This window comes from Schistocerca americana, chromosome 2 (genome assembly GCF_021461395.2).
Source record: "Schistocerca americana isolate TAMUIC-IGC-003095 chromosome 2, iqSchAmer2.1, whole genome shotgun sequence".
Lineage (NCBI taxonomy): Eukaryota > Metazoa > Arthropoda > Insecta > Orthoptera > Acrididae > Schistocerca > Schistocerca americana.
In genome coordinates this window covers 730,290,152-730,313,171 of record NC_060120.1, presented here as the reverse complement: position 1 = coordinate 730,313,171, position 23,020 = coordinate 730,290,152, and the positions used below count along the sequence as shown (strand labels likewise).

The window sequence follows — 23,020 nt, the reverse complement described above, 5'->3', positions numbered from 1 at the left end:
GGAAATTTAAGAAAACAATAGTCCGAGAAATAAGATAAATATAGTTTATTAATTTTTAGGGAACAGGTCATCATAGGTGAAATGTGATGTAATGTTGTTGGCGATTCCAAGCAAAACTTCTGCTATCGTCCGCTCGGCAATGGGTTTGATGGTCGGCCAGAACTCCCCGGAATTCTCGTTCAGCGCCTGGTTTGTGGCTTCACCTAAACAGAACCATACAATTACTTTCCAGTTCGTACAAACTCTATCCCTATATTTGCTGTGAAAAGGAGGAGTTTATCAATAGTGAATTTACAAACATGGGGAAAAGGAGCGAGAGGTCTTATGAGATTGCTGGTGCAATTGATGGATTTCTCGCACATGCTCATTATGTAATTACTAGTACTCTAATTATTTTATAACATTATTGTTATCATCTACAGTATTTTTCAGATTCCATGCTAATCATCTCTTCATTAAACTGCACTTTCCCACATTGTGGAGCCGAACACTTTCTTTCCGTTGATGGATATTTCAGAAGAAAATCGGATAACAGCATGTTTCAGCATAACATATCAAGAGCTTCCATCGTCGGCGGTTTCAAGTATTCTGCTTTATGACACATTACAAAATTATTAACTTCCCGTAAAATGGGTCTAAATTCTTGAAAGGGCGTTATATTTCACCTATGGGTGTCAAGGGTTTCTTTTTTCTGTTGCTGTTTCTGCGTTTAGTCAATTATCAAGTACAAACAATTGATCTCACGTCACGGAACAGTTATATGCCATAAATAATGGTGATATTGACTAGTTAGTCTCTGAGGTGTACAAGTCCCTCTTTGTTCTCTCTGTTACTCCTTACAGTCGCATTTGTAACTCAATCTACCTGAGAATTAACGTAAAAGATGTAATTATGTTAATGTGGTCACGTCTGTCGCTTCCATTGGGATAAAGTGGGAAATAAACAAACCATAACTTATAAGCAGTATCTATGCCATGACATGACACAATTCGTTTGTGCTTTATAATGGTGTAAATGCAGAAATTGCAGCACCAAAAATATGATCTTTAACAGTTGTAAGCAAAATATGACTTTTTTTTTTTCTTTATTGTATTTCAATTCCCCATCGGGGCGGGCTGGCAGCAGCATATGCGCTGCTCTTCAGCCGAAAGACATAGAACAAAACAATAGAAGACATTTAAAAACAGCAAGGAGAGAATAAGGTGAACATAGATATAAAAAAGGGGGAACGTAATGGAGGGCAATAGACAAAAAAAAGGGGTGACTGTAAAATGGAGATAAAAAACTGTTTAAAAGTAGCACACACAAAAAGCCACACACTGCGACGATTAAAAGAACACAACGCACAGTATGACTGGAGCATAAAGGTATCGACGGATGGCATAGCACATAACGTAACACTGATGGCGAACCTCAAGGCAGTACACAATTAAAATCACACCTCTTGATGCACAGGAGAAACAGCACTAAACATAACACTGATGTGGCACACTGATGATGATCAATACAGAGGATCTGCCAGGCGCAAGGAGATGAGGGAGACCTGAAGAAGGAAGGGAGGGGAAGGGATGGGGGAGATGAGCGGGGGGCGCCCTGAAGAGGGCCAGGTAGGGAGGTATATGGGAAGGAAAGAGGCAAGTATGGGGTGCAAGGTCTCAGAGGAGGGGGGGATGGAGGAAAATCCGCTCTGGGAGAAGCAGGGAAGAGGAAAAAGGGGGCCCTGGGGAGGGGGGGAGCAAGGCCAGGTTATAGTTGGAAGGAAGGGTAGATGTCACGGCGCAGTTCGTCATCCAGGAGGGGGAGGCGTTGGAAATTGCCCTGATGAAGGAGATGGAGGGTGTGGAGGTGGAGAGAGGGAGGGATACAGCGATAGAGGCGCGGCAACGGGTGGGGGGTGGAGAGGAAGGAGGAAACCAGAGGGTGGGGGGGATCAAGCCTGCAAACGATGTAAAGGATGCGGAGATGTTGGAGGAACAGGAGGAGGTGGGGGAAGGGGATCAGTTCATACAGGAGCCGTGTGGGGGAAGGAAGGCGGATACGGAAGGCAAGGCGGAGCGCATGGCGTTCAAGGATTTGGAGGGCCTTGTAAAAGCGGGTGGGGGTGGAGATCCAGGCAACGCTGGCTTAACAGAGGATAGGACGGATGAGGGATTTGTAGGTGTGGAGGATGGTAGAAGGATGCAATCCCCATGTCCGGCCAGACAGGAGTTTCAGAAGGCGGAGGCGGGAATGGGCTTTCTGCTGGATGGTCTGGAGATGAGGGGTCCAGGTGAGGTGTCGGTCGAGGCTGAGGCCAAGGTATTTCAGGGTGCGGGTGAGCTGGATAGGACGACCATGGAGGGTGAAGTAGAAATCATGGAGGCGAATGGAGCGAGTGGTACGGCCTATGATGATCGCCTGGGTTTTGGAGGGGTTGAGACGGAGGAACCACTGGTTACACCAAGTGGTGAACTGGTTAAGGTGGGTTTGGAGGGTACGTTGAGACCGTTGAAGGGTAGGATAGAGAGCCAGGAAGGCGGTGTCATCAGCATACTGGAGAAGGTGGACTGTTGGGGGTGGGAAATATGACTTCCTTTCAGGAAGTTATAACGTTAGCATTTGCTATTGTTGTGATAGAGCACAAACATCGCTCTGTCTCACATTGGCATCTTTAGCATAGCACATCGCACACTCACCTTCACTGATGATACTCAGCAACTCGAGAAAAAGACAGGAATCGAACAAAAAACGAACTTCACTGCTTCCGTTCGTGAGTCATACGTGCGTTTGCTGACACACAACCAGAGAGAGTGGGTAATTATAGTTCCCACGAAGCAGCTGCCATCTAGCGTGCAATTAAGACTCCTTTGTTTGCACTTCCGCTGGAGTTTTAGCAGAGAGCTTGGCGAAGCAGTTATAAGAGCAGCAGCCAAGAGCCGGAACCAAACCGCGGTTTTGGCATTGCGGCTCAGATACTGCACGTTTCCCCCAGTTGCCCCAAGTGAATGTTTGCTGAGGCATTACTCTGTGACACCGTTTCAAATCTGCTTGGCAGAATTGAATCCCCCGGCACTTGGTAGACCAGAAATTTAAAAACGGGACGAGGTGGAGTCGCGATCGGCACACAGGACTCGTATTCTGAGAACGGTGGTTCAAATCCCTGACCAGCCACCAAGATTTAGGCTTCCGTGATTTTGCTGAATCGCTTAAGGCAAGTTCTGGGATGGATCTAGGCCGATTTCAAATCCATGCCTCACCCAACCCGAATTTCTGCCTCATCGCTAATGACCATCTCGTGATGGGATGATAAGGCCTTATCTGAACCTTAAGGTTTCGGAACCAGACAAAAAATTTTAACCGTATGTGGAAACTAAAAGTAAGAGTGTCTTCCATTGATTAAGTGATTTTCTCTATATATTGTAAACTGTACTCCCGCCAAGTGGAAACTGTGCGAACCTCGGAGTAGGAAAAAGCTCTATATTCATTTGATAGGAACGAACATCCACTACGATATCGGTCTCGTTCTCTCCATACCAAAAACAGCTACAGTATCAAAATTACTTACGTCGCTTCACCCTGCGGTAAGAAACAAATAAATAAATCTTACAGATAAGTCTACTCCCTAAACGTTTCAGATGCTCACTCGTGAATCGTAACATCGATTTCCTTCTCCCAACACGTACACTTTTGAGATTTCGAGCTTTCCGTGTGAAACTTTGCATGTTTTATAATGCTCTGAGTGAGTGATACCGATTAAAATATTTCGAACAGTAATCTTCTGCGCAAAATCGATGTGTCCACCAATTTCTTAAAAAAAAAATCTTCTCCATCAGATCATCCATTTTATCCGCAGGTTACGTTGTTACATAGTTTTGTTTGTCTTCTATTCTCTCCCCGATTGTTTCGCCAACTTGTTTTTGCAGTGTAGGTTTGCCACAAAAATGCTATTCCTCGTGAAATGATAGCATTTTTCACTGGCCCTTTGCCAATCGTGCTTTCCGTCTGACATCGAAATAAACCCTTAAGTACACGATACGTTCAAGAAAGAACATCGGATTGCTACCTCTGCTAAACGCGTTTCGTTAATTATTTTATGAACAAGAGTGGATTTAAAAGAACTATCTTTATATAATTCTTCATCGTTCTCTCTGATAGTTTTGATGTAACTACAGTTCATAATAAGTTTCAGCTTATCCAATTTTATAGATGTTCCCCACTTTCCCTTTGCTATACGTTGTCGTGTGTTTCACTACAAATTTATTGCAGTTACATAAAATTCGCTGACGATCACGACATAAAAGGGAAGTAAAATGGTATCAAATAATTCTCGTACTTACCCAGTACTTTGTCTCCATTAAAGAGCCCTTCCAAATGGACCTGTACGTGTTTCACATCAATAGAAACTTCAGTGTTGTAGAAGTACAGGTAAGGAGACCCGTTTTTCTTCACGAGCTGACCTTTCAGAACAACATCGCCGCTGCACTCAGCTGCAATAAAGGAGGTGTAAATTATAACCAAACGAACTAAACCATATTAGCAAAGATACTAATTACAATTTCAACATATTGTTGAAAGGAACTTTATATAAATTAAAGTTCTTCACGATTTATTGGTATTACGTTGTGGAAGTGTACTGAACAAATTTTTAGTTTTTTGTCTTCGGTAAAATGAGCCACTTTATAAATATTTAAAAACTTATCAGCTACCATCTTTGACGTATCTAGTGAATCTGTAAATGATTAAATAGAAGGAGACGAAGCTACCCTTTCCTTATCAATGACCGAAGGCATCGCCTTGTTGATGTAGCTGTCATCTCCTGTCCCTCTGCACCTGATTCAGCAGCTCGTAATTACTGGTGTTATTTCCGTTCAATACAGTTGGCTCGCTATATGAGGTGCTATGCCTCTCTCTTACTTTACTACTAAGTTCTTTTTCTTAAAAGACGTTTGTTATGAAGTCCTTAAGTAATATTTGGGGTTCATTTCTTCAGCATTCATATTCTGTATGGTATTAAAGAACGTCCTTCGTTCTTTTAGTTTTCCCATTTGATTTTCCTTCAGCCAGTGGTGCTACTGTCGTTGTCCTCTATATCCACATCTCTATTGACACGTTTCTTTTTCCTAACTTGTTTCTTTAGAGTCCATCGTTCAGAACATCTACTGAAACCCAGAAAGCAAATGTTTCTGTAAATTAATTAATTCCACACGAAGGCAGTGTCCTTGTGGTTTGAGACCTTGGTACAAAGTCTGACAGCAGCTCAAAGTACATCCAATTTCTAAGAACGCATCCATGCTTTCGAAATGTTTCGCATAATATGGACATCAGTGTTTCGAATTTCGTCAAGCTTTCGCCGTGAATGTTTAGTCATTATGTTTTGGTTCCCTCATGTCACGAGTAGAACTAGTATTATGAGATGGAACAACAATCAGTTTTGTAGAATAGTGCTATATTGTGCGTATGTGCCTGTGATACGAGTAATAACATTAGAGAATATTGTCGCGCCATATACGAATACATTCGGTAGTGGTAGAAAAAGTATTGTTCCCGTCTGTTTGTGGAGCGCTAAAATTTGCATGCAGTGAACGCGAACTAACTCAACAGTTGTGTGCCCATCAGCTGGTGAAACATGTTATGTTAAGAAAGTACTTTAATCAGAAAAGTAACTTGGACTTAAAGAAACAACAGAAAGAGCCTGGACAACGACGGCTAAATCTTTTATGCCATGCGTCGCACAACGCCATCAAATTCTAATGACTACATCGCACAGAATACGATCTCAGATAAATTTCGTCTCATTTCACATAACAGTTGGTGAAACCGTAGCCCGCTGTCGACTTGTGTTAGTTCAGTAAATTGGTTTTAGCACTCTACTCACATTTACTTGACACCTTTGTGTTCAACACATGTTTCTAAATCGTTTAACATGACCATTTCAGTCTCAAAATATGGAATATCTTTGAAGTGACAGAGTTAAATTCCAGTGTTTGTTCTGTTGGTACTTCATGATTTTACGGCTTCAGTATCGACATACACTCATCCGAAACGGTAATGAACTAGCGCTGTGTACTAAACATCTTTCTACAAATGTCATTTCTCTGTACTCCTCTGCCTCAGGAAGAGCCCGCACGTAAAGAGTGTCCTACACATATACCAGGTCACATGCTGCAACAACCTGACAACGGGATCCTTGCCCTCTCACGTGCGTAATATGTTATTTAAAGATCACTTCAGGGATACCAAATGCAAGGGTTGGTGAACTTAAGGGAAATGGGATGTTGGAAACTTACTTGCGTTCGCAGTTAGTGGTCCTCTTCCCTTCAGCGTGATCGACAACAGCTTGGCATCGACGTCGTAGTCAGCTTCGAAGTACAGGCTGGGAATTTTTATCGCTGCGGAAAACTCGTGCTTTGGTATATCAGCTCTGTAAAATTTTTGTACTATTTTATGTCTTGCATTTCAAAGACCATGAATGAAAATGAAAAAGCCTTTAATTTTTATTTATAGGACACACATAAATATCTGGACCTTACACAGACAAAGAATTGCTTAACTGCATTCATAAATAAGTAATCTGTCCATGAGGTCGTCTCACAAGGAGTTTTTTACAGTGAAATTTCATTTCTTTGTGTTTATCTTCGTTGTGTTGATAATGTAAATGAAACTATTTGTGCCAAGACCAAAAAGATCTCTAGAAAGACTTTAAAGGGCTAAGACTATTGTAGAAAGGACTCAGATACATATTCAAAATCTTCCCAGAGTGTATTAAATATCTTAGAGGTGATGCAGGGGTAATTTAGAAACGAATTAAATAACTTCTTGTTGGGCAACTTTATGTAACCCTTTGGGAAAAAGTACGAGAGTATTATCAGAAACGTACAGTTTACAATTTAGCATTTCTGATGCCAGTTAGGGTTTCAACAATAAAGGATACTAGCTGAATGTGTCAAATTTGTACAGAACGTACGACTAGGAAAGCTGTTAGACTGAAAACGCACGTGATGCTGGTGATAGTGAAGTGGCTGGCCCCGTGGATTCTGACGTTGGTGCCCACCGCTCGGATGTTCTGTCCCTGGTTGGGGCTGATGGTAAGCTGGGGGATGTAGAGGGGCTCCAGTTTGGGCACGTCCAACTCCGGGATCCCTGTAACACGCAACCACACCCATCTCTTTTCTGTTGTCACTTAAAACTAACTAAAATACAAAGAAATACTTCCAAATTACAGCTGCTTGCTTTGTGAGAAGCAGACAGCCGTTATAAATAGCTTCGCATTTTATGTACACTGATCAGTCAGAGCATAATGACCATCGAAATACTGTCGATATAAATCACTGTAGGCGACAGCAGCGACCCCTGAAGATGAGTGACTGCTAGTGAGCGTGCTGTCCGTGTGCAGAATGGGGAAGACGCGCGGTCTACCTGAGTTTGATCGAGGGCTCATTCCGATGGCGAGGAGGTTCGGCAAGAACAGCTTGGAAACTGCACGACTTATCGGGTGTTCTAGAAGAGCAATGGTGAGTGTCTTCAACGAGTAGCGAAACCATTACAGATGTCGGACGTCGTTGGCTGGACAGACTGCTGCAACAGGACAGGCGGCGAACTGTGGCGGAACTAACATAGACTTCAATGCTGGGCAGAGTACAGTGCACAGAACACGCCTAACGACGGGCCTTCGCAGCCGAAGACCCAGGCGAGTGCCAATGTTAACACCACGACATCGGCAACTGTGACTGAAATGGGAAAGTAATCATCGGCACTGGACGTTGGCGCAGTGGCAGAGCATTGCAGGGTCTGATGAATGCCGGCACCTTCTTTATCACCCTGATGGGTGGGCGCGAATCCGTCGTCGTCCAGGGAACAGGTCATTGACACCTGTACTGCGGGACGGCGACAAACTGGCCGCAGCTCCATTATGCTCTGGGGAACATTCACATGGCCATCCATAGATCCAGTGGAGCTCGTGCAAGGCACCATGACGGCCAAGGAGTATCGTGCACTAGTTGCATCAACGTATTCCCCTTCATGACGATCACGTTTCCCGACTGCAGTGGCATTTTTCAGCAAGATAAAGCGCTATTCCAGAAGCGTGATTGAGTGGTTCGAGTAAAAGACTGGCGGGTTCCTGTTGATGTGCTGCCTCCACAACTCGCCAGATCTGAACCCGACCGAACACATGTGTGGTATTATTGAACGTATCGTCAGAGCTCATCGCCCCCCTCCCCGAAATTCACAGGAATTAGATGACTTGTAGGTGCAGATGCGGCGCCAACTCTCTTCAGCGACGTGTTGCCGCTGTTATCCGAGCCAGAGGTGGACATACCGGCTATTAGTCATAATGTTCTGGATGATCAGTGTACAAAAACCAATGGGCAAAAATTTATAACCTATTTTTCTGAAGCCAAAGACAACTTCTGTTAGCAGACGAGACACCGCTCTCCGCACATGAAGTAACAAGACCTCCAATGCGAGGACGAGAGACGTTGACCGCTATGTAAGCAGTGCGGGCGGGTAAACATGGGAAGTGTTTGCACCCGTAGTTCCCGTATTCTCTAGCTAAGCGCTTCTGAAGAGGAGCCCGTTAAATTTCCTCAGCAACTGACACATGTAATCCTGTTGCAGCTGTGTTACACGTGTTGCATAAAATTTTTTAACACGTCTAGATTTCTACGATTGTTACGAAGTGACTGGTTACAACCGTTAAATTAGATCATCTTCAGGCGGTGCTATGGTTGTCGCAGTAGCTCGCCACATTTGTCTAATCATAACTTGCCATACTGAAGTAAGGCTTGTGGTTGAAACTGGATGCGTTGTAACAATTATAGCGATCTTGGCGCACTATGCATTAAACTCACCTAGCGCTCTCCTAAAATTAGGTATGTTAAATATCTTGTGTTACAAGTGGCGTTCAATCGAGCGAAGAATCAGAGCATATGATCTAGTCGTAATCTGTCTAAAATTAGAAGAACGATTGGTTTCTAGATTGATTAGACGGTATACTGAAAATAAGTAAACTTTATCAAATAGCCCTGCATCTTTTCTATAGTACATCAGTATTCTTCCTTTTCTAGACTTCACGTGACACATGGGGCAGGGATCTGCTGCTCGGAGCCATTTCACTTCGTCACAGAGCTTAACGATAATACCGTGAAACCAATTTATCGCATCCTTAGTTCCGTTTACAGCTCGCGTTTAATGGTACACATTCTTATTGTGTACATTATATAGTCACTGCACGGTCTTAAAAAAATAATGTTATTTTACGCTGAGATTTACTGGTTGAATCTTGAATTTTAAATTCTCAAAAAATTTATTTTGTGCTATTCTTCGTCAAATTATTTTACCGTAAGGATGTCATTTGTTGTAGCAAAGTACCCTGCCCCTAGACATGACGAGAGACCCGATTCGTGACCGGCCTTCTGTAAACGAGTCGAACCTACAGCGTGATTCCGTGATGATGTTACAAACTTTCGGGTATCACGGAGAAGGGTAAACGTATCAATCTGAAGTAAAAGACGCTGGTTTGGAAACGACCGACTTGAAAAAAAAAGTTACAAACGAAAATCGTTCTGATACCTCTGACAGTGGACCCTTCTACTGCAAGCTCTTTGCTTTACTTGTTTTGGAAGGAGGTGTTTGGACCAAAAACAGAAAAAAGTGTGAAGTGAACACTGACTGTAAAGTGTGTACCCAGAACACTTGTTCATGTTTGCTACTGTGAAACACATCTCTTCTACTGAACAAGTATTCATTTTAGAGTCCATGTTCACTACACATTTTTTCTTGTTTTGGACCACATTACATCCTCCCAAAATGTGGAAAGCAAAGAGCTTGCAGTATAACAGGTCCGCTGTCAGAGGTACCAGAACAATTTTCATTTATTTATTTCTACTCGGTCGTTTCTGAACGATGGTCCCTTGCCCCAGCTTGATACATTTACGCTCCTACATCATCCCTGAAAGTCTGTAACATCATCAAGGCATCATCCTGCATATTTGATTGCTACAGATTTTCGACAGGTACGAATGTTCAGCTATTCCAAGAACCACGGATTTATTAAAACATACTCGCATACCTCAAACTGCAAAGTAATTCAATTATTTCTGCAATATTTGAAGATACTTTTTAAAGAATAAGAGGCAGCGGTTGTAAGGACTCGCATAGTTCTACGGGGCCAGAGTAAAATTAGAGCAAGAACCGAAGCTCTGTTCACGTTTGAGATTTCGTGCGCTACAAAATACTACTACGTCCGATAATTCTAACGTCAAGGGTCTGTTTCTGTTTATCAGATGACCATGTACGAACAGTAAGCCACTGTGAGTCACGAGCACGTGCGACACTCCTAGCCTGTGGAGCACGGCAGCAGCTTGGAGGGCCTTAGCCGGCACACAGCAGCCCGTACCTACGCTTACACATAGGGAAGGCTGCCCTTGCAGTCGGTGTTACTTACCCTCCGCCAGCTTTGGCTTCAGCTTTTCCACTGCATCCTTGATGCAGTTGTTTATGTCTGGGTCATTCCTTTTGCAGACAGGGATGTAGCTGGCTGCAATAAAAAAGAACAAAAACATTATAAACGATACTTCATTCATTTTACAGTTAATGTTATAACTCCCTCCTTGATTACTGTAAGTAACAGTGGTGTTGTTTCTAACTCTGTCACATACATAATCAGCCTTACAAGTACACTTCGATAAAGATGTTAGTGTGCTATAGCATTTATAACTGTGTTTGACGTTCTTCTCACTTTCCTCATTTTTCTCCGTGTTCATTTTAGAAGTATCCGAAAAGACCGCAACGCAACTTATCGGTTTATTGTATTGTCAGCCACAAAACTGCTCTCTAGCCTCACTTCAAATTCCAGTGGCTATGCAATTGCTTTAACTTTTTCGTTTCTTTCTAAAGTAACTTATTGCCTTTAGGGCACTATATCTGCCCATGGAAACTTACACGAGGTGGTCTAATTACAATATTTATTTATGTTCAAGAACTTTTTTTGTTCAGTTAAGTAAGTTTAATAACGTGTATCTGAGAGTGGTACTTGAAACCGAGAGAAGGCTACAATTTGGGGAAATAAACCTTCCACAGCTACACCTAGTCTAATATTCATTTTGCCACGGCCAGTTTCAAGGCTAAGGCTTCATTATCAGATGGCCTCGCTCGTTGGAACCAAAAATAAGCTGCCATCGCGATATCTGGTGTTGCAGAAGTAAATCATAACTGACGTCATGCATTTATATCTAAATTTTTAATTACTTTTATACTTTTATTGCTATTTTTTTATTTAATCCCTAAATAAAGACTCTGAAGAACTTCTCTAAAAGAAAGTGAAGATCATGAAAAATAGTGGTTAAGAAGTAGTCTTGCGAACAGAAAGAATTTGAGAGGAGGAGGAGGGTGTTAAACCCTGTCTGTTTCCCCGTTCAAATTCTGTTTAGGCAAATTTCGGAATTGTTCTTCTCGACAAAACCATAGCCAACTTCCTGACCAGTCTCCGACCATCTCAGCTAGCGATCCATCGACAACCACCTCGACGTCAACGAGACGGTACACTCTACGTTTCCTATCCTGTTTTCTTGATTCAAGAAAATTATTCTCCTGGATTGGTATGAAAAATGGTTGACATAAGTAAATAAACTGCGAAAAGTTGGGTGCTTGCATCGACCTATCCCAACAAGGCAGAGAATAACCTATTTCAAACTACTATGGAAAGAGTTTCATTTGTAACTGAAGTCATTTCCTTTTACTTATCGCACCTAAATATGATTATGTAATGTGCACTAAAGATCCCTCATTTCGGTGCAGAACGTAGGAAATGTTCTCGAGATAGTTAAGGAAGCTAAGTTCGCGACGCAGCTAAGTCCTGAGAGGCCCCTGACCTGGCGATTCCACGATCTTCCGGGTACCTCCGACTTCGTGACCCTGAGCGGGGGACTCCACGCCAGAGTGCTCTCGAGCCGCCTGACACTACTCGACTGTGCTGTGGAAAACAACCGCGCTCGCTGTAACTTGGCGTCTCTCCCCCTCTCGACACTACTGCGCATAGGCAGGCCGAAGAGTTGGTTAGTTTCACGGGAAGCCTGTCTTTCGCGAAAAAGAAAGACCGCTCTTCCTCCAACGAGATTTCTTGGTATTTTATTTCAGAGAATGCCGATTGCAGTTATCATGTTGAGCGTCCTTTTCTGCTCTCGGAGAAAGAGGTGTGCCCTGTAGAATGAATAATGTGATTTTTTGATGGTCTTCATGCAAATGTTTACTATGATTTGACATTTCGTTCGCATATTTTCTTGCTGTACATGTGTCTAAGGTGGTGTATATCACAGGCTGACGAAAGCATTGATAGCAGCGGAACCTGGAAGTGGCATAATACCAAGCAACGTTAGAAAAATGTAATCAAGTTTGTTGTATACAAGCACGATTCTTCTTCGCTGCAGTATAAAATGCGTGCAATGTTTTCTTTTTATTTTCAGTGCTTTCGTTATTACCGTATCAGCTCACTACAGTTTCTTAGGCCATCATTCCCAGCTGAGAAATCCAAGGTCGTCTCGGCCCAGCCTCCGATTGAACTTAAGTATGCGTGAAGCTTATGTAGACTTTTTGTTTATCCTGTAACGCTACAAAACTATAATGCTGACTCGATGTATTAATAAATAGAAGTACTGTAAGACTATTTGTTCCCTAAATATAACTGAATTAATATCAAACTATAACAGCAGATTCTCGCCATGTGCATTGCCCTGTTAATTGACTGCCTTGCGTATAAACAGGGTACTTTTGTGTAGTCAATAATTCTATTGCAGTTAATGAATGACGTTGGTCTAGATACATCCGATAGTTATTGGACGCATGCAGGTGTAATTTATGTCTTTTTTACATACCTAAGGATGCTACTAGTTTTATTAAAGTGACGTAGATTTATTGTGCCAAATCATGATTTTTTTAAATTGGCGGATCCGTTTTGTATATTCCTAATACGACCCAAATGAGAATAAAAATTCGTTCTACGGAATTAGCTTAGGATTATTTATTTATTCTGTGCCATATATTCTATACTTTTATTACATTCTACACACAATTCTTGATTGTGATTATTTAGGAGTTTATGGCACTCAATTTAGGTAGTATTCACGTTTTCGTAAACTTTCACGAAGCACATGTTATTAATTAGAGATGCAGAGCACCATAATATGAAAGTCAATAAAATACAGTTTGTTATAGGAAAAACAAAAAACTTGGCGTTGATTGTTACTAATTTTTTATTAACCGTACCATGCCTTTTTAAAGTGATAGCTATAACAACATAAATTACTTAAAGATCTTTTTAAGAAGGAATACATTCTGTTCTGGAAATATTTTATAAAAGACTACTACAGGACTGTGGGTTCAGGCAAACAGAAAATCGTTTTATTCTACTGTTCATATATAACTTCCGCCATCATCGGATGTTAACATTTACTTTCCAAAAGTATTTTTTCCCTCTACACATTAATCTATAAGCCATCTTTGACGCAAGAAAGAAAGATGATTCGTCATTGGCTTATGTACTCACTAATATTATAATTCTTTCCTCGCGATAGAAATCCTACAGACAGAGAAAGTTTCGTTGTCTCACAGCTAGAAATGCAGCATGTACATTTTTGACAATGCGTCAATTTTTCAGCAATACCTTCGCTAGTGAATAAACTACACGTATAGAGACTATGACTTAACATAAATTATATGTGGTAAAGCGCTAAGCGAATTCAATAATTCAAAAGGTAATTGTATCCTCATTTCTATATCAGTCCTGTACTACATTGAAACACGAATTGTGGCAAGGTAAGTTCACGGAATCAGTAGTAATAGCCAGAACTTCGAACCTTAGGTTAAAACCGAAGGTGAAATCAGCGCGCGTGTAGTTTACGTCAGAACCGGTTCCCATGCGTTCAAGGCACCTACCTCGCGTCCTTAAAATCTCTAGGTCCAAACCAAACCGGCTGCTTGCTTCCGCAAATCATACTCCGTTTCTTTTCTTCTGGCGTTCCTTGGTGGCACAAGTCAAACATCTACTGATCCGTGCAAGTGAATTGCACCTATATTGTCACAAAAGGCCCGTCATATATTGTTATTGTATCATTAATGACATACTGAGATCGATATTTTTTTCTTCGAATGACTCTACGCTTTCTTTGGTACTACATAGCGTGTGGTAGGGCAATATTAAGTGACGTATGGGTCAGCGAAATCGAACAATTACTTCTGGTGCAGGACGGCACTTGAAAAAAAATACATTCCTTTTTTATATACACGAATTTGTAGTGACGTATCAGCTTGCGAGTATTGTACAGCTGCTCGCCATGTGATACTAGGGCTGCTGCGAACACGATAGAGATTCTTACGTTTTTAACAGTGTCTTTCTCTAGTATAACAGAGTTGTCTTCGGAGCATCATACGTCGCTCAGCTGGTCGTATTAAGTGTCATTCAAGTACTGACATAAATATTGCAATTCCAAAGAAAATGTAGCTTGAAAACGTCCAATTTACAATACTGTAGAAGTAAGTTGAAGAAGTAGTAAGTAAACAAGAAAGATGTTGAAGAGTATTGCAAGAAAGGACGACCAGTATGGATTGAAGGAAATGCAGGAACAACAAAAGTGATGAGAATAGTCAAGAAGGAAGCGTAAGAGTCTTTGACGGAAAAAAGATAAAACAATTAAAATCTTTTCTGTGCCTAGGAAGTTTAATGATATGGTATGGAAACTGTACAAAAAAGTGGGCAGTATATCTTTGGGAAAGACAGTATCTGAAAAGATGAAGCAGTTCCTAACAGCTAGACGATTACCGATGGAGTTGAGGAAAAGCTTTGTTAAATGTAGCGTCTAGAACGTACCGTTATACAGCAGTCAACCATGGACAGCTAAAATGACACAAGAAAGACATACAGAAAATTTTGAAATGTGGCTATAGAGAAGAATGCTTAACGTGAAGTGGGCTGACTTATTTAAGAACGAAGAATTAGTGAATCTTGGCCGGAAATTCGTAGGAATGGGCTGCAACAAACAATCATAGAAGGAAAAGTGGAAGGAATGGGAGGAAGAGGTAGATATAGAATTTGATTGATGAACTACATTAGAAGTGAACGAACACAGAAACAGACGAGGGAAGATGCTGAGAACGGGACACGACGGAGAGCCTCCAGTTGAAAACCGTCCTAAGACAAGTACGCTAAAGAATAATAGGCAGAAGAAGAAAAAACGGTAAGTGGAATGCCTAGAGCGAAAATTGAGGTGCTGCTGAATTGCAATCGTACCTGGCTTTATTGAGCAGCAGTTAAATGGAACATGCAGTGACGTCACACGGATTACAACATATTTTCTAACGTCCCAGCAGTCTCGTATCCTACCTCATAATGTGATTGCAGAAGAACAGTTCCTTCGATGAGACTCGTGGTGATCGGTCAAGCTGTGGAACAAGAGCGAGAGTCTTAACAAATTTATGTGCATGAAAACATTTCTCCAGACTGGCTGCCATAACGCGGATTAAAGTACCGCTTTATTTAGCTTCAATTTATCCCACATAGCAAGAGCGGCAGAATGTTGTCATCCAGGCCGTGCAGCTCTGGCAGCTCATTCAGTCCAAGCCCTTCAACGCCGCGTACATTAAATCTGTTGCGGATTACAGTGCCACGTTACCACGTCGAAAAGTAGCTTAGTTCCATCAGATGCTGTGCCGAGAATCACCGAAGTTGAATGAAAATGTTGTTAGTTTGGATGGAACTTTACCAGCGTTCAAATGTATGTCATTAATATACTGTTGTGTTCGCCCGGACATACATTAACCTATGTTTTATAGCTGCCCCAGGAAAATTACGTGAATTACGTTATCGTTGGGCAGGCATGGAACTTCAGTGACTTTATGTTTTGCGTTGATTTTGGCTGAACGCAAGAACTGGTATATTTTATGCTTGCATTGATTGGTGCAGGCTCAACCTTAACGGACATAAATGGAACATATTGTATATGCATAGGCAAAGAAATTCACTAACTTACAAGTACAGTATTGACAACAAACTGCTGGAAACAGTACCCACCGTAAAATATTTAGGAGTCAGTATCGAGCGCCTTAAGTGGACTGACTATATAAAGCAAATATTAGGAAAAGCCTATGTCAGAATGAGATTCATAGGAAGAATCTTAAGGAAATGTAGCTCATCCACGAAGGAAGTAGCTTACAAGGAACTTGTTCGACCGATTCTTGAGTACTCTTCATCAATCTGGGATCCTTACTAGGTAGAACTGATAGAAGGGATAGAGAAGATCCAACGAAGAGCAGCGCGTTTCGTCACAGGATCGTTTAGGCGTCGCGAGAGCGTTACCGGGATGCTGAATAAACTCAATGGCAGACGTTACAAGAGAGGTGTTGTACATCACGCAGAGATTTACTATTGAAATATGGAGAGAGAACGTTCCGGGAAGAGTCGAACAACACATTACTTCCTCCCGAGTACATCTCGCGAAATGACCACGACCACGAAAATTCGAGAAATTTGAGCTAATACGGAGGCTTAGTGACAATCATTCTTCCCACAAACCATTCGTGAGTGGAAAAAGAAAGTGGGTTTCACTTAGTGCCACCAGAAGTACCCTCCGCTACTCACTATTTCGTGGGTTGCGGGGTATGATATATGCAGATACACAGATACACCAGTGCTATTGATTTTCGAAATTGTTACATTTTAGATTACGAATTCACACTTTCGGTTGAGCTGGACTTTGACAAGCAAGTCTGAAAATAAGCTTGTGTGATTTCCACAAAGATCGTGTGAATTTAATTCTATCAGTAGTACAGGTGCGTGAATTATGTAGTAATATAATAGTAAAGAAATGCAGTTACCATCTTGTGACTGGTCGCCTAGCCGATATATGGCTAGACTTCAGCCCTCGAAGTTACGCGTTCAGTACCGTATAGAGACGGGAATGTTTCCTCGTTCGAGTCCCTCCAGGACGGTTACAGACGCATGCACTCAGCCCGCGACCACGTGAATACAGGGGATCTTTCCCAGGGGTAAAAGGCAGGTTGGGTGATGGGCTCGCCATCCTCCCCCTCCTAGTGCCACGACGAAGAGAGGCTGTACGTATAGTCAGACCCGTAGCCAGATCACGGGCTCCACGCCACAAACGTTGGGTTTACTTTTGTTAGTTACTGTGCTAGGGCAGTCAGACAGAGTACAACATTAACAACGTCACAGAAATGCTGGAAAGCCTGAACGGGTAGGCGGTTGAAGGTAAACGTCAGTTATGGCACGAAAGCACATTTACAACACTCCAGGAACCAATACTGAGGAACCGAGAAATAGGCGACAGGTCTATACGTATCGCTCCAGTAGATACAACAAAGGTAAGATTATGTTTAATACAGTGCGTACACAGGAATTTAGGTAGGCATCTTTCCAGCGTTCCAAACGCTAAGGGAAGGGTAAGAAACACTCCTAGGTGGTACTATGCGAAGTACCCTCCGCCATGAGTGGTTAGCAAAGTAGATGAAGATCTCTGAAGAGTTCAAATCACAACACGGGGCCGGCATTACTGTAGAGCCCCCCGTGGAGTTGGTTCCCATCGAGCGTGCTAATGTTTCGCGAGCAGAGAGCAGAGATACTCACGGATGCTGCCTGCGACGGCAACGGCGACGGCAGCGGCGAACGCCAGCAGGACTCGCTCCGGGGCCATTGCGGTGGGCAGTACAGTGCAGAGCCGCAGCCGGCCGCCGCTTTATATTGCGCGCCACAAGGACACTCCAGCCCTGCTCCGCCCGCTTCCTCCCAGGCCGGCCCGGACCATCCCACAACACCCGCAAGACGCGTCACGCCGCGAAGCTCCTGTACCGCAGCAGCCGCCGCAGGTAGGCACAACCACCCAATAATCCCTTTGCAGATCTCTGTAACTTTTTATACATGTTGATTCAAAAGTAAGTACATATATTTCGTTGGCGTAATGCATGCTTCAAGAAAGTAAAATGTTAAATAAAACTTTTGTCTCAAATTCTTTTTTTTTCGCGTTATGATCCATAATGTCATTTGTGTTAGGCATTACGCCACGGGCCAGTACACGCTTGCATATTGACTGATTTTGCTTTGCATACCACTCTAGACAGCTCCGCTGATTCTGGCACGAAATGCCTTTGTTTACTTGACTTCGGTGTGGTCCGTTGTACTACTGGGTGATCAAAAAGTCAGTATAAATTTGAAAACTGAATAAATCACGGAATAATGTTGATAGAGAGGTACAAATTGACCCACATGTTTGGAATGACATAGGGTTTAATTAGAACCAAAAAAAATAGAAAAGTTCAAAAAATGTCCGACAGATGGCGCTTCATCTGATCAGAATGGCAATAATTAGCATAACAAAGTAAGACAAAAATTGGTTCAAATGGCTCTGAGCACTATGGGACTAAACTTCTGAGGTCATCAGTCCCCTAGAACTTAGAACTACTTAAACCGAACCAAACTAAGGACATCACACACATCCATGCCCGAGTCAGGATTCGAACCTGCGACCGTAGCGGTCGCACAGTTCCAGACTGTAGCGCCTAGAACCGCTCGGCCACCTCGGCCGGCAGAGTAAGACAAAGCAAAGATGATGTTCTTTACAGGAAATGCTCAATATGTCCACAATCATTCGTCAACAATAGCTGTAGTCGAGAAATAATGTTGTGAGCAGAACTGTAAAGCATGTCCGGAGTCATGGTGAGGCATTGGCGTCGGATGTTGTCTTTCAGCATCCCTAGAGATGTCGGTCGATCACGATACACTTGCGACCTCAGGTAACCCCAAAGCCAATAATCGCACGGACTGAGGTTCTGGGGACTTGGGAGGCCAAGTATGACGAAAGTGGCAGCTGAGCACACGATCATCACCAAACGATGCGCGCAAGAGTTCTTTCACGCGCCATCTGTCGGACATTTTGTGAACTTTGGTTTTTTTCTGTTCTAATAAAATCCCACGTCATTCCAAGCATTTGCGTCAATTTTTATCTCTCTATCTACATTATTCCGTGGTTTATTAAGTTTTCAAATTTGTGCTGACTTTTTGATCACCTTGCATATGGTGCCGTTCTAGTGCAGTGGCACCAGGCGTGCTACGTACATTCATTCTGTCGGTAGCTCATAGGCTGCTGTCATTGTGTACGGTACGATGGTGTATTCAGACGCTGAATACGCAGATTGCGCCTCCTTTACGGAGCAGCAGAAGCGTGAAACGACGGCTTACGGAAATGTTTCCAAACAGAACCGTAGCAAGCCGTCAGGCTCTCACAGCTGTGGACAGGCATTTAAGGGGGGTAGGACGTCAAATGCGTCGACTTGGAGCAGGAGAGGCACCACAGGACATTTTAATTTCTACTGTCTATACTTTTACAAATAAATTCATAAAACTTTGTCCGCATGACCAGGAAGAATTCAGGATTCACACTCGTAGCAGCGGAAGTTCAAACAAATAACAAAATATTTTTTTGCATGTGAAATATCATCATTTTTTCACTTACTATTGGCTGCATTTGTTGCTATAGGCACACTTTTCTTCATAAGTAAGAGCGACTGTTCGATGAATTTTGCACAGCATAAAAACCATACTTACAGGTCCAGAATGAGATTTTCACTCTGCAGCGGAGTGTGCGCTAATATAAAACTACCTGGCAGATTAAAACTGTGTGCCCGACCGAGACTCGAACTCGGGACCTTTGCCTCTCGCGGGCAAGTGCTCTACCATTTTATTTATTTATTTTTTTTTTTTTACGCATTTTGTTCATCGTTGCGTTTGGTCGTTGCGGACGTCACATGACATCCGTTATAGTTCGTTTGTTGATCTTTCGACTCAGTTTTTTTATTACAGAGGCCAACCAGCTCTCTGACCGAACACGCTGTGCTACCGTGCCGGCGACCATCTGAGCTACCGAAGAACGATTCACGCCCGGTCCTCACAGCTTTACTTCTGCCAGTATCTCGTCTCCTACCTTCCAAACTTTACAGAAGCTCTCCTGTGAACCTTGCAGAACTAGCACTCCTGAAAGAAAGGATATTGCGGAGACATGGCTTAGCCACAGAATGAGATTTTCACTCTGCAGCGGAGTGTGCGCTGATATGAAACTTCCTGGCAGATTAAAACTGTGTGCCCGACCGAGACTCGAACTCGGGACCTTTGCCTTTCGCGAACAAGTGCTCTACCATCTGAGCTATCGAAGCATGACTCACGGCCGGTAAAGTTTGGAAGGTAGGAGACGAGATACTGGCAGAAGTGAAGCTGTGAGGACCGGGCGTGAGTTGTGCTTCGGTAGCTCAGATGGTAGAGCACTTGACCGCGAAAGGCAAAGGTCCCGAGTTCGAGTCTCGGTCGGGCACACAGTTCTAATCTGCCAGAAAGTTTCATACTTGCAGGTGTCTGAAACTCTAGAATCTATTTAATTTATGAAAAAATGAATGAGCTGTTACGTTTTAAGCTTTATGTTTAGAAAAAAAATCTAATTTGGTAGTTAATTATCTCAATTTTTACCACAGTTTTTAATAGATTTGGGAAATTCTGGAGTTTCATACACCTGTAAGTATGGTTTGTATGCTGGGCAAAATTCATCAAATAATCTCTCTCACTTGTGAAGAAAAATGTACCTATAGCAACAAATGCAGCCAACAGTAAGTGAAGAAATGTTGAAATTTCATATCTAAAAAAAATTTATTTTGTTATGTTTTTGCACTTCCACTGCTATGAGTGTGAATCCTGAATCCTTCCTGGTCATGCTGACAAAGTTTTATGAATTTATTTGTAAAAGTATAGACAATAGAAAATAAAATGTCCTGTGGTGCTTCTCCTGATCCACGTCGGCCCGTTTGACGTCCTACCCCCCTTAAGGGGCTCCGGAACGCCCTATACTTGCAATGTTAAAATAACGCTTATAAATTACATCTTTCCTCACAAAGTATTTGAGGTAGGAAGTTGAGCTTTTTACAGATTATTTATTGGAATATGGGCTACAACTTAACACAGGGATTTTACAGAATTTTAGTTCAGTTATTAAAGATGATTTTTTTTTCAATTGTAATGAAAATTCACAACTTTTTTGCAATTTTTTATTTATATATTCAAAAATATACAGTTTTTTGGAAAAAGGCTGTGTTAAATTATGCAGAAGGTACTGTGTAACATTTACTGAAAGTTTGAAACAAATATGTTTGGAAGATCCTTAGAAAACATGTAATTAGTATGAGAAAATAAAAGTTTTGGGAATCGAGCGACAAAGATTGGATTAACTTTTTAGTGCATTCCAGGTCCATAGGATGGATTATCTTCATCCTCTGCAAACTCCTCCTCCAGCTTCCTCTTGTTCCTCCTCCTGTTTACTCTTGCTTGTATTTCTAGTCTCTTTACAGCCCTGTCTGCAGCCCGAAGGCGTTCCTTGTCTAAAGCAAGCATCGCTCGTTGTTGTGTTCGTAGATTTTGCTACCATTTTCTTCAGTTGCAGTTACTGCAACACTGTTCCAAAAGGTGGTCATGTATGAACACTTATCACATTTCAGTTGTATTTCACTAGCAAGTCCTACGTGCTTTATTATGGAGAGTTCCAGACCAACTTCACTACAATGAATACATCTTACACAGTTTGAAAAAATTCCTTTGAGAACCGACATATCAAATATTTCATTCACATCCGATTCGCCCATAAAACATTCATAGTTTTCACTCATTGAACCAAGCTTCTTCTGTGAAGTATTTTCTTTCCCACTTTGACTGCTATGGGCAGGTGTACTTGAGAGGTTAGGTTCACTCACTTGGTTATCGTCTTTATTGTTTACAGTAATAACACATACCTTTGGCTTTCCAACATTTCTCCTTTTCTTAAAAGCCTTCAGAGGATTTCTAATAACTTTACTTTTACTCATTATTATACTTCAACAAAACAGAGACTCAAGAAACAGAATTAATTACGAATATTTTCGAGATAACGACAGAGTAAATAAACATGAAACAATCGAAAATCACACCAGCGATATATATTGAACCATCACAGGTTAGCCACAACACATACTTTATCTCACATCACTAAAATGTACCTGATGAACACGGACGTTAATAATAACACCATTTGACAGCAGTTTAACAGCGCCACAGTGGGTCACGCCTATGTAGAGCACATTTCAAAAAAAAATTTAAAAATAGTTGTAGTCTTCGGAATTGAATAAATTATATATCTATTAAAAGGTAATAGTCTGCAGATTCGGAAAACGCAAAAAAGTAAAAATTGAACTTTTCATGATTTTGAGCCTTTCCGGAGCCCCTTAAGGGAATTACATCATGGGTCAGTACAGGCTATGGCGTCTCATGTTCGCCTGCATATTGATAGTTTTTGCTTTTGTTTATTTGACTTCTTTACTTGACTTCGGTGTGGTTCATTGTACTCTATGGCGCTAGTGTAGTTTAGAAGCACCAGACGTACTACATACATTGATTCTGTCAATACTTCATTGAGTGCAGTCGTTGTGAACTTTGCGACGCTGTTTTCAAAAGGTGAATAGCGGTTCGCACCTCCTTTACGGCGCAGCAGAAGGCGAAGCACGAGTAGCAAGACGACGGCGTATGGAAATGTTTCCCAACAGAACAGTACCAAACCATCAGCTCTTCACAGCTGTGGGTAGGCGTTTAAGGTAATATGGCATTCGTGCTGCGCTACAGGCAGGTCGACCTCAACTAGATGGAATGAGTGGTGAGAAGATCATGAAAATTGTAGATGGAGATTCGACCAGAAGTACCCGCTGTGTAAGTGCCACTTTATGGGTTCCTCAATCAACTGTATCACGCCTGCTTCAGGAGACGGAAATTCCACTCATTTCACCTCAAAATGCTTCAAAGGGCTCTAAGCACTATGGGACTTAACTTCTAAGGTCATCAGTCGCCTAGAACTTAGAACTACTTAAACCTAACTAACCTAAGGACATCACATCCATGCCTGAGGCAGGATTCGAACCTGTGACCGTAGCGGTCGCGCGGTTCCACACTGTAGCGCCTAGAACCGCTCGGCCACCCCGC

At 42.2% G+C, this 23,020-nt stretch overlaps 1 protein-coding gene across 1 annotated transcript; it reads right to left on the bottom strand.

Annotated features, from left to right (window-relative positions):
- Positions 1-30: 30 nt before the first annotated feature.
- On the bottom strand, positions 31-17,729 carry LOC124595167 (protein takeout-like). The gene is made up of 6 exons (XM_047133779.1): positions 17,609-17,729; positions 10,424-10,516; positions 6,975-7,119; positions 6,267-6,400; positions 4,317-4,466; positions 31-203 (listed from the first exon to the last, which is right to left on the bottom strand). The coding sequence occupies exons 1-6, from the start codon at positions 17,673-17,675 to the stop codon at positions 49-51; spliced, it is 744 nt and encodes a 247-aa protein (XP_046989735.1). The 5' UTR covers positions 17,676-17,729; the 3' UTR covers positions 31-48.
- Between the last annotated feature and the right edge of the window lie 5,291 nt (positions 17,730-23,020).